This window comes from Palaemon carinicauda, chromosome 38 (genome assembly GCF_036898095.1).
Source record: "Palaemon carinicauda isolate YSFRI2023 chromosome 38, ASM3689809v2, whole genome shotgun sequence".
NCBI lineage: Eukaryota > Metazoa > Arthropoda > Malacostraca > Decapoda > Palaemonidae > Palaemon > Palaemon carinicauda.
This window is the reverse complement of record NC_090762.1, coordinates 5,546,146-5,558,732: the sequence shown is the minus strand read 5'-3', so window position 1 is coordinate 5,558,732 and position 12,587 is coordinate 5,546,146. Positions and strand designations below refer to the sequence as shown.

General features: G+C 36.5%; 1 protein-coding gene across 1 annotated transcript in view; it reads right to left on the bottom strand.

Annotated features, from left to right (window-relative positions):
• The window catches only part of LOC137630044 (cilia- and flagella-associated protein 44-like), a 167,625-nt gene that overhangs the window by 99,991 nt on the left and 55,047 nt on the right, over window positions 1-12,587 (bottom strand). Inside the window, exons 7-11 of the mRNA XM_068361535.1 lie at window positions 4,780-4,928; window positions 3,152-3,316; window positions 2,543-2,659; window positions 1,687-2,010; window positions 1,215-1,483 (exon numbers count right to left, since the gene is read on the bottom strand). Of these exons, the coding sequence (XP_068217636.1) occupies window positions 1,215-1,483; window positions 1,687-2,010; window positions 2,543-2,659; window positions 3,152-3,316; window positions 4,780-4,928 (1,024 nt within the window). The remainder of the gene's footprint in view (window positions 1-1,214; window positions 1,484-1,686; window positions 2,011-2,542; window positions 2,660-3,151; window positions 3,317-4,779; window positions 4,929-12,587) is intronic.

Sequence of the window (12,587 nt, the reverse complement as noted above, 5' to 3'; positions counted from 1 at the left end):
GTTGCCTCTTTAGATTTCAAAAACGTTTTTGATACCATAAAAAGGGAAGCACTGATAGAAACATTAAAGCAATATAAATTACATACGAGTATAATAAACTCTATAGCTGAAGTATATGTGGGAGACTCTACTACGTTAGACATAGGGGAAAGAGTAGAACAAAAATTGAGCGTAAGTAGTGGAATAAAGCAAGGTTGTACTGGCTCTACATTATTCAGATTAATTACTTATCAGATTATAAAACAAGTAGAAAAGGAAGGCAATGGTTTTAAAAATGATATTATAAAGCTAGTAGTATTATTTTTTTCTGATGATGTCCTAGTACTTGCTGAGAATATAGAGGATGCTGAATAAGGAAAGTGATAGATATAGGAAAGCAGTGTGGTTTAGACATAAATAGAAACAAAAGCAGCGTACTTATATATAATATGAAGGAGAAACCAGATAACATAAAGGGAATCAGAGTAGTAAGCAATATTAAATACCTAGGTATCAAGGTAGATGATAGTAGGAATATGTTCAAAACACAGAAAAGTGAAATGATAGTTAAGGCGCAAAAGCTAGCTAATCTTACACATTCAATCATAGAAAAAAGTTGTAATAAAATACTGATAGGGAAAACATACTGGAAATGTGTAGCGCTACCTTCTATATTATATGGAACAAATGTAATTAACTTAATGGAAACTGAAATAGTAAAGTTGCAGAGAATAGAGAATGGAGTGTATAGAAGGATGTTAGGTGGTGTAAAGAATACAGCAATTGTAGCCCTTAGAGGGGATGTGGGAGCATCTGCTATGAAAACAAGGGTAATGGATGGAAAGCTGAGGTACCTTAATAGCATTTATAAGGGGAGAGAAGGACTTGCTAACAGCAATAGTCAATGATATGGAAAAAAAGAGAGGAAGCCCTTGGGCTTATAGCATCTTACTTTTCCAACTAGGGTTGTAGATTGGCTAGTAGGAAGAAGAAGAAGAAGAAGAAGAAGAAGAAGAAGAAGAAGAAGAAGAAGAAGAAGAAGAAGAAGAAGAAGAAGAAGAAGAAGAAGGTTGTCACCCATATGCTATTTTCCCCTCTGTTCCTAGACAGTAATTTCAAATCAAGATCCTGGACATTATCAAGGTCTTCATATAACTTCATAATTTTTCAATACATGTAGCTTAAAATACAACATTACAGCTGAATATATGGTATAACTTTCAGATGCTACTTACGAAGGGACAGTCAGCACAATTGTTTGATGTTCTCCGGGCCAGTAACCTTGTGCCACTTCTTCAAGTAATTCTTTTTTAACAATGGTAGAACCTTTCCAGATTTCCTTGCAATCACAATTTTGCTGAAGCAGCCATGAATCTGGGGATTCTCTGAGTTTAACAGCGGAAACATCGCCAGTGGGGGATAGACCAGAAGATTCCATTACTTGTACAGATGAGATTGGTATTTCCAGTGCTAACCCATCTCTTTGCTCCACAAGAATCACTGTCTGTAGATTAATGGATCATTATTCAAAATTTTAAAAATTCTAAATGGAGTGAGTTTTCTTTTTCAAATAATCTTTGAATGTCCTAACTACTCAAAATTAAGCGATTATAATTACTTTATTTAAATAATAGATTTCATATATATCAATAGCTCAAACTATGTCTCACTTATCAAGACTAAAAGTATGACAGAATTTGATCTGACCTCTTTAATTTGTACTCTTTCTGGGACATCTTCAAGTTGATGAAATCCAAAGGGCTCTAATTTGGTTACTTTTCCAGCTTTCACAAGATGGAATATAAATATTCTGCAATCTTCACTAGCAGTTATAACAAGAGACGCTCGCCCACTATTTTCCATCTCGTATTTCTCTGAAGCTGTGACATATACAATGGGAGATTCATGAGGCCTCTCTGTCTGGACAAGTGTTAGTTGAGTACTGGAGGTCTTCATGGAAGCATGAAGCAGATAAAGAATGACTGATCCATCCTCAAGACCAACTACCAATAGATTGTCATCTTCAGAAACCTGAAATAACAAGTTAAAGTTAAGTTAAACTTTGTTACTGAAATACCAAACCTTAATTAGGAAAAGAAAAAAGAAAAAAATTCTCTTATCGGTATAACTTGATATTTTGCGGAAGCTCTTATCAACTGCCTTAAAAATATCTGTAGTAAACATAGTGTTATGGTTTCAAACCCCAACGAAAAATATTAATTTGCTTTTAATAAAATAATAAAATTATTCTATTGCTTGAAGTAATTTTAGAAAATTCTTCCAGATCTGTACTTAACTTATTGATGAAAAGGTACTATTACAGGTAGAAAAAGTTAAACGTTTTAATCAAAACAAGATGGAAATTTGCATAAAACTTGACTCAGTCCATAGTAATCCCTTGTACAATAGTGCAATAGTACACAATTTAGAATTGATAATAATGAAATTGAGGACAAGGACTAGGCAGGTTCAGTTGAGAGCACTATCATTAACATCAGCGCTAACAAAAATAACCACAGCACAGAATTTTTGTTAATTCTTTTTCTAACTTTCCGAGAGTTACCTGGCATACAGCCCATGTGACACATTGGGGTGATCCAGGAACCTCTGCCTGAGCTATAGATGTTGGGACTATGATCCTTTGCTTGTCATCGTCAGTGGCTGGTCTATGTCTGTCCTTCTGAAAAGAAAAAAAAAGGAACATCAGTCCTATTTGTTAGATAACTGTAGTATACAGTTCACAGGAGCTTAAAAGTTAAATAGTGTACTTTAGCTTTCAGCATTTAATTAATTAGATACAGTATGAGGAATTTAGATTAACTATCGTTATACAGTAACAATTATTTGACTCGAAAAGATTGACTGAGTCTTTTTATCTTCATGATCATAGATTTTCAGAAATCTTATTTCCGTTATATCTACATACATACATACATATACCATGGCACTTCCCCCAATTTTGGGGGGTAGCCAACAGCAACAAAGAAACAAAAACAAAAAAGGGACCTCTACTCTCTACGTTCCTCCCAGCCTAACAAGGGACTCAACCGAGTTCAGCTGGTACAGCTAGGGTGTCACAGCCCACCCTCCCACATTATCCACCACAGATGAAGCTTCAAGAATTAAAATAATAAACTGAACTAATTCAAAAGTGATATACTGTACATCTCACCTGGGGAAGAGCGGCAACTTGAAGATATCGATGTTGGGTGGTGGTAGCCACAAGAAGATGGTTAGGAGCCATGGCAACACCAGACACGGCCCCGCTAGGTCCATTGTGCAGGACGCAGCTGTGCCAGTCTCCTTCCCATACACCGTAAATAGCACCAGTATTTGTCTAAGAAGCGATGGGGATGAAGAAATTCATTATTAAAATTCTAGATGGAATATGTAGAGGTTAAGGATGCAATCATGTGGTGGCAACCAAGTAGGTTTACAAATCTATCTATATTATAAATCTATATTTGAAGACTTTTTTATCATTTGAAAAGATGACAATGAAAATATGAAGTATGAATTTTTTTCATCACAATAACGCTTAAAATGCACTAAACACAGCATTCTATATAAACAAAAGACGATATTCACAATTCTTCCATAAAAGACCTGTCTTAGCTTTCAAACATCTAGTTTGAAGACATCATGGCATGGATCTCATATAGATACTTCAGGGAAAAATATATCTATTGTCTCATATTCTATCAATTTTAGATCCATATTATACTTAATGACGGGAATCTGGGTTTCTTTGAAGTGCTTTAATTTTTTTCATCCATTTAAAGAGGTTATCATTATGTATGATCGAGGATGATTAAACATTTGTTTTTCATATTTAAAAGATAATAATTAGATTGTGTTACTGTTGGAAAGCTTTCAAAATACCATGGTTGGGGTATTTTAATCCTTAAATAGCTGTCGTCTTTATTATACGATGATAACTTTATAAGGAATTTCTTTTGCAAATCTAACTGAATCTTCTATTATGCCCTACAGGTTAAACCCATAGAAACACTTACATATAGAATTAAAATGCTGCAGTTAGTCAGAATTAAACAGCTAAACCAGATACTTATAGATACTAATACTTTTGTTCTGTGCTTTTCCAAGATTAGTATGGAAAATATTGTTACCATACAACAACAATTAAATAAAAAAGACTTTGGGATATGAAAATTTCAGTCTCAAGTGGGATAAATTCTACACTGAATTTAGAGGTATATTGTTTTACAGATAATAATTCAACATCAATGGTTTGCAAGGTACGGTCACCAAAAATGGAGTAATTTTCAATACAGACTGGAATCTAATCGGCATAGTTCTTAGGAGTCATTGTTAATTCAAAGGCCAGCAAGGTCAACTTACTGAAATCTTATGAACATCAATTCAGATGTTTTGAAATTTGGTCACTCTCACGGGAAGGCTTTGGCTACAGAAATGCTAAGTAGAGTCACAAATTACAACCATCCAATTTAATAAATTAATGGCTCCATTCAGAGAAGAATTGCTAAAACATGTAAGTAAATCTAGAATATAATTTAACAACTATGCTGTGTTAAAACATTGCTATAAAGTGTGTGAATGTTGTACAGTTAATGGCAAGCACTTATATAAGATATAACTCAACTGAACTAAAACAGTATATATTACCTTAACTGTAGTATTATTCAATATTACAGAGTGATATAAATCTAAGTGATTAAATGAATGTTGTATGATCCACACTGCATACTGATCTTACCTGTATGATCCAAGCTGTTTGAGGATCTTATCTATATGATTTAAACTGTATGCTGATCTTACCTGTATGATCCATGCTGTTTGCTGCCTGATAAAAGGCAATAGAGTGACTGGGAAACCTGGCCCTTTGTGGACATGGACCTCCCTCAGGAGCTGAAGCCAGCCTTTCGTTACACTTGTCTCGCTCCATCCCTTTGTCAGTAAATCTGATCCTGAAAACAAAAGTAAGATATATTACTTGTTATGTAGAGCCTTTTTAAAATTACAGTTTAGTTGGCTGCTTGATGAGGGTAATTTTGGCTTTGCTTATTATTATTGTTACCAGCTAAAATGTAACCAAGGTAAAAAAAATGCTAGGATACAACCCTAAGGACTCCAACTGTTAAAACAACCAAGTGAAGAAAGGAAATCGAGAAGCAACAACTATAAATGAGAACTAATTTAAAGTTATAAGGAATATTAAGATTAGTAACAATGTTAGATACAAGATTCATAAATACGCACTTAAAATAGTTATGTCAACCTGTCAACAATTTGTTCACATCTGGAACAAAAATTCTAGATTAACATGTAGTAATAAGCTTTATAATGGAGAAGGGAAGATTTTTTGAACTGACTGAATACCTAGTACAGTACTGCATATGGATGGTAGAGTCTGAGAAGATCTGAATGCAGAGGATGGTCGGAATCATGAAAAATCTAATGCCAACATGCAAAAAAAAAAAAAATAACCTAATGATGGTGTCAGAGATTAATGTCAAGATCAGGGATAAGGACTTTGATAGACCGCACGTTTTTGTCCAACAAATTAACATGAGAGTCAGCAGTTGAAGGCTACACAGGATAACAACATTCAAAATATGTATGTTGAATAACAACTGTCCTTGACCTACTTACAATTATACTAGGAGTTTTGCTAGGGTTCAACTTCATCGCCCACAATTTGTACTATTCACAAATTCTAGCTAGATCCCTATTAAGGTATTCAGTAACCACAGGTGTCACTAGAGAGATTGAATTGATGTAAAGAGAGTAGTGTCATCTACAGATAATATTCTTCTTCTATTAAAGTGGTTTTTTCCAATTTATGGGTAAGCATAGTTGCCTTCTTTTTGAAGGACTTTGCTTCGGCTTTGGGGTAGACCATAGTCCTGATCGGCTGCCCTGCCTGACATCGCTTTAGAACCCGGTTTCGTATGTTCATGTATTTTACCAATCACCAGTATCCTTCCTCCAAGCAGCAAAGAGTATTGTCGCGGTTTGGTCAACAGTTTGAGACGTGTAAGGTACTGTATCTGTTATGTTTTTAGAAGGTGTTGCAGTGGCTTTGCTTGTATGTGTGTTAGTCTGTAACACCCATTTGTTTTAAGCAAACCTATCCGTCGATTACACACATAATCCTGATGTCTCTATACAGATAGCAAAGTATCCGCCTCTCTGACTGGTCGGCTGTGGATTTGAACCTGTACCACAGACTTCTACGAAGTCCGAGCTAACTCTAGGTCCTCATGATTAACATATCTGAGGCTTTTGTCATGCAGTGGACTAGAAATGGCCGCATTTGATTTTTGTTGTTGTTGTATACTGTATTTATATTGATACACACACATATATGGTTAGTTATTAGCGACATTATGATGAAATATTACCGAAGGCTACCGAAATTCATATCATTATTATAATTTTCACTAGCTAAGCTATTACCCTAGTTAGAAAAGCAGGATGCTACAAGCCCAAGGACTCCAACAGGGAAAAATAGCCCAGTAAGGATAAGAAAATAAAGAAATAAGTAAATAACATGAGAAGTAATGAACAACTAAAATATAATATTTCAAGAATATTAACAACATTAAAATAACGAATTTGGAAGTAATTTGTATTTTTCCAAGCTATACAAACCTGGAGCTCTTTACTTAGGAGTACCGTATTTTTTTTTAGCGAAGCTGAAACTAGCCGATAAAGCTTTTCAGTAAGGTGTAACTACCCAGCGGCGGGGGTGGGAGCGCGGTACGTTAGACCCTGCTCACACCAGCACTAGCTATTAACCGTCACTTTTGCAAATGCGGCAGGACTTTTCGGAGGTAGGTGCGGATGGGACCACTACAGTATGTGTAAAGACCTCCAGGTTTGTATTGCTAGGAAAAATACATACTTGTTATTTATTCCAGCGCAACATACAAACCTTCCGCTCTTCACTTAGGAGACTCACTTTTGGGTGGGTGGAAGTCCTCAAACCAACTGGCTGGTTACTGACCCGGGATGACTTGTGCTTTGTACGAGCAGTTAGAGAGGGACCCTGACACCACGTTATCCTCATAGGATAATGGCCTGGACAATAAATGCTGGAAATAGAAAATTTCTGTGATAAGCATAGATAAGCATACAGTTGGTCTACACTCATTACCCGACTTCCCCTTGCTTGTAGTACAGGGACATAAATATATACATGTATATCAGGTTGCACAAAGAGCATGGTAGTCACCCGCAGACAGACGAGGTCAGCTATGCAGAGTCCCTCGGAGGATGAAGTAGGAAGTGGCCAGTCACGTGCACATTCACCTTAGACTTACTCGCAAGTAATGTCTGCCCTCGACCATCTGCTACTTGTCCTAGCAGGGAGCTGAGGTGTATTAGACCATGTATTAAGCAGCCACCTCAGGACCTATCGAGAATGTGTGTAGAGTCCTGTGGGTTATGCCATGCAGTTAGTGGGCGGTAAACGTGGTTTGACGTTTCCACACCAGCTTGTAGCATCTGCATCACAGAAAAAATTCTTTTTGAATGTTAGGGAGGTACTCAATCCCCTGACATAATGTGCACGGGGGCGTCAATCAGCAGTAGAGAGTTCAGATGCGAGAGCTCTTTCTATAACCAGTCTGATCCAAGAGGAAATCGAGTAAAGTGATTCTCCTTTTGGTTACCCCCATTTTAACGAAGAGCCTGTTGCGCTGCAGACGGGCTCCTCACGTTCTTTGGAGATACAACGCCATTACCCTCAAAAAGCATAGTAAAAGTTGATCAGGATTATCTGTTACAAACCAAACTCTCAATCCAAAGGGGCCTGAATCTAGGATCCGCTATAGACGGACCTTGAGTCTTCGATACAAACTCAGGGATGAGACTGAATTGGACTTGCCCCCATCCCCTTGCATGGGAAACATCGTAAGAGAGACCATGTAGCTCACAGACTCTTTGCAAAGGCCAGAGCTAGGGGAAAAGTCATCTTTAAAGTCAAGTCTTTGTCTAAAGCTTGACAAAGAGGCTCATAAGGGACTACTTTCAGTGAACAGAAGACCTTAACATCGTTCCATGGCGGAGGTCTGACTTCCGACTGGGGGCAGGTACACTCGAAGTTTCATATGAGTAATGACAATTCTGTTGAAGAGGAAATGTTATCTCTATTTAGCAAAAAAGACAAGGCTCGAGTCTGAGGGATAGCCTTTCACTGCCGACACTGAAGAGTATTTCCTCCCTGAGGTATAACAAGAACTTCACTATTGTTGGTATAGAGGCACCAAGTGGAGCTATACCCCGTCCAAGACACCAACCACAAAAGATGCACCATTTAGCCTGGTATACTGTAGCTGTTGACTCCTGGAGGTATCCTGATATGCATCTCAAAACTAGTTCTGAAAAGTCTTTCTTTGTGAGCAGTTGCTGGATAGCCTCCAGGTGTGAAGACGCACCGATGTTACAACTCGATGGAATATCTTCACATATGGTTGTCTGAATAGCCTTGGAAGTGGAGGGAGCTCCTTCAGAGCCTCTGTGAGCAGATGCATTAGGTCTGCAAACCATTCTGTGTATATAGAGTATATATATATATAATTACAACGGGTAGAGTAAACGTGGGAAGTGGCAATAAATACCACTAGAAATGACTCCCTAAAACATTCTAGGGCAAAAATGGAAACATTAAGATTTTTTTAATTTTCCACCCAAAGCCCTGACCTTCAGGATTTTAACTTGAGAATACCTTCATGACGAGAGAATATCTTAATAAAGTCATCGTGCTTCAATAGGGAATATTGTTTCCCTGTTGAAGCATTGTGACGGTAAGAGGGCTCTCGAACTTGGTGAAACTGCTCCCCCAGTTTGAATGTAACTTCTTTCTTTCTCTCTCTCTCTCTCTCTCTCTCTCTCTCTCTCTCTCTCTCTCTCTCTCTCTCTCTCTCTCTCTCTCTCTCTCTCTCTCTCTCTCTCTCATCTACTTCTGCTTCTCAATATCACTTTGATCTACTAATTTTATGAACTTTCTTTTATCTTGCTGTTCCATCTCTGAGTAATATTTTTTACGTGTTTTTTTGCGTTAATCAGTACAGAATTAAGTGAATAAGCAATGGGTACAAAGCAAGCGAGTACAAACAAGGGTAGTAAAAAGAAAAAGCGTATGATGACAATCGAGATAAAACATAAAATAATTATCGAAAAACATGTACGAGTGACTGAGATGGCTTGCCAATATGAGAGGAGTAGGCTACATCAACAATATGTACCATCCTCAAGCAGAAGGATGCTATAAAGAAGGAAATCAGAAACATGTCAGCAAAGTGGCAAGAGTTTTCTGATTTTATGGAAAAGAGGGACCCGGACAAATGGTGTGTGGTCGTGCGTTAGCCTTTTGTGACGACAAGTGTACGTCATTTTCGTAAAATTTTGAAGGGGAGACAAAAGCAAACATTCCTAAATAGTTTCCTTTAAAAAAGGCACGCAAAAAGTGAAGGTGAAAGCGAGTCAAAAAGAGCCAAGCCGGAAGAAGAAAAGTAAAAAAAATGAAAATGAGAACAAAATTAGAATTAAGTATAGTGTAACGTAAGATTAACATTTATTTTTAAGCGTGTGTACAGTAAGCTAATTTCATTTAAGTTAAATCTAAAGTTTAAGTTAGGTTACGTATTGTTACAAAAGTGTAGCGTATCGAACGTATTGCAGTCAAGTCTCTCTCCTCCCCTTTCTCTCTCCCTCCTCCTCCGCACAAACTGCCGTTAGCCGCTAACGTCTGTCTTAAAGGTAAGAACTCCATAATAATGTCACATTTTATTGCAGATCATAACCAGTACATAGGTATTTGTTATTTTGTGAGTGTAGGTTGTGAATTATAACAATTTAAAACATGTTTTTCCACTGTAAAATACTGTTTTGAGGTGTTTTTACAGAGGGTAGGAACGTATTAATTTTTTAAAGTTATTTTATATGGTAAAAATTAATCCGAGATACAAGTGAATTGACAAATAGCTCGGGTTCCGGAACGCATTAAGCTCGTATCTCAAGGTATTACTGTATAAATATATATATATATATATATATATATATATATATATACATATATATATATATATATATATATATATGTGTGTGTGTGCGTACATATATCACAAGCACACGTGATTTCAATCAATGTAAATATCACCCACGAATGGCATTTAATACCGAATTCTATCATGGGAATATATATCCACTTGGAATTCATTTTATGGTAACAGCTTCTGGTTGGGTAGAGATTCGAACCCCCACCTGTACGGCTGGAAACTATGCCTACAGTGACTCTACCGAGTGAGCTATCTCTCTTGATAGCTCACTCGGTAGAGTCACTGTAGGCATAGTTTCCAGCCGTACAGGTGGGGGTTTGAATCTCTACCCGTGATACCTCACTCGGTAGAGTCACTGTAGGCATAGTTTCCAGCCGTACAGGTGGGGGTTCGAATCTCTACCCGGCCAGAAGCTGTTACCATAAAATGAATTCCAAGTGGATATATATTCCCAAGATAGAATTCGGTATTAAATGCCGTTCGTGGGTGATATTTACATATATATATATATTATATATATATATATATATATATATATATATATATATATATACTGTATATATATACATATATATATATATATATGTGTGTGTATATATATATATATATATATATATATATATATATATATATATATATATATATATATATATATATATATATATATATATATATATATATATATATATAAAATATATATATATATATATATATATATATATATATATATATATATATATATATATAATCATCTTCTCAACCATTTTCCCTACATTAAGGGGTTGGGTGCCTGACGTGCCCTCTCCAATGCGTTCTATCAAAGGCATCCTCTTCCACCAAACCTCTTCTCTCCATATCATCCTTCAACTTATCTCACCATCTAATTTTCTTCCTCTCTTTTGATCTTCTCTCCCTAACATGTTCCTCTCAAGCCCTACTCACTCCCTCCCCACCATCTATCCTTAACATGTGCCTACATCTCAGTCGTGACACTCTCATCATCTCTGTAATCTTTACTGCACTTGCCATTCTCCCTATTTCATCATTTTTCAATCTTTCAAGTAGTAATATCCCATAATCCAGCTAAACAATCTCATCTCTGTTCTCTCAAATCCTGCTCCCTCTTTTTGTCTTGAAGCCCAAGTTTCTGATACATACATTAACATTGGTCTTGTTACTAGATCTTGACTTTTACCTTGATTGGCATGTTCTTATCACATAAGCTACCTCCCTTCACATTCCTCATGCTACTTTTATCCTATCCTAAACTTCAGCCTCATATTCTCCCTCCTGATTTATAGTAGAAAGTATATAAATTGTTCTACCTGTTTTATAACTGCTACTCTATTTACATGTATGGCTATCCTTTCCGTACCTTCATTACTGCTCACAATAGCATCAATCTTATCCACATTTACCCTCAAGCTACCCCTTTCCAAAGTCTCTTGCCACTCTACCAACCAACACTGTAATTCATCCTCATTTTCAGCAATAATCACCAAATAATCTGCATATAGCAACTACCACAACTCTTCATTTCGGATCCCTTCACTCAACACATCCAAGACCAACACAAATAAAAATTAGCTTAATGTTGACCTCTGGTGTAATCAAACACTAACCTCAAAAGGTTTCTGATTCGTCAAAAGCTAGAATTACTTTTGTCCGTGTTCTAATGCATATTATCTCTACTTCTCTGGGACTTTCCTCTTCTTCAAGAACTAAAACATCACTTCTCTTGGTATTCTATCATAAGTCTTCTCTAATCGTACAAATGCTCAGAAGAGCTTCTGGTTTCCCTCTAGTCTCTTTTCCTGTAACTGCATTACGATAAAGATGGCCTCCACAGCCGCTCCTCCTCATAAATCCATACTGCTGTTTCTCAAACTTTACAATCTCTCTCAATCTTTCATCTAGTACCCTCTAAAACTTTCACACCATATTCTGATAGTTTAATTCTCCTGTAGTTGTTGCATTCCATGATGTCACATTTATGCTTATAGATACCATTGGACTGTCCTCCCAGTCTTTGGGTATTATTTCCTCTTACCATATAATTTTGTTGTTGTTGTTTATTTCTTATTTTTTATTAATCATTTTTATTTTCGTTTTTTCATTTTCAATTGTTCATTTTGTTTTTTATATTTTCATATTTTTGTATTCTTATTTCTATATTTCTAATATTTTTATATTTATATCTATTTATACTTTTATATTTCTTATATTTTTATATTTATATCTATTTATACTTTATCATGAATTAGTAATTATCAATTATATTCCTCAATTATTATTATCATATGAAAAAAGGGGATCTTTCCTCTTTACCCTCCTCCCAGCCTGGCGAGGGTCTCAACCGAGTTCGGCTGGTACTGCTAGGGTGCCACAGCCCACCCTTCCCCATTATCCACCACAGATGAAGCTTCATAACATTGAATCCCCTACTGCTGCTACCTCCACGGTCATCCAAGGCGACAGGAAGGAGCAGCAGGGCCTACCAGAACTGTGTCACAATCGCTCGCTACTCATTCCTATTTCTAGCAGGCTCTCTTGCCTCTCTAA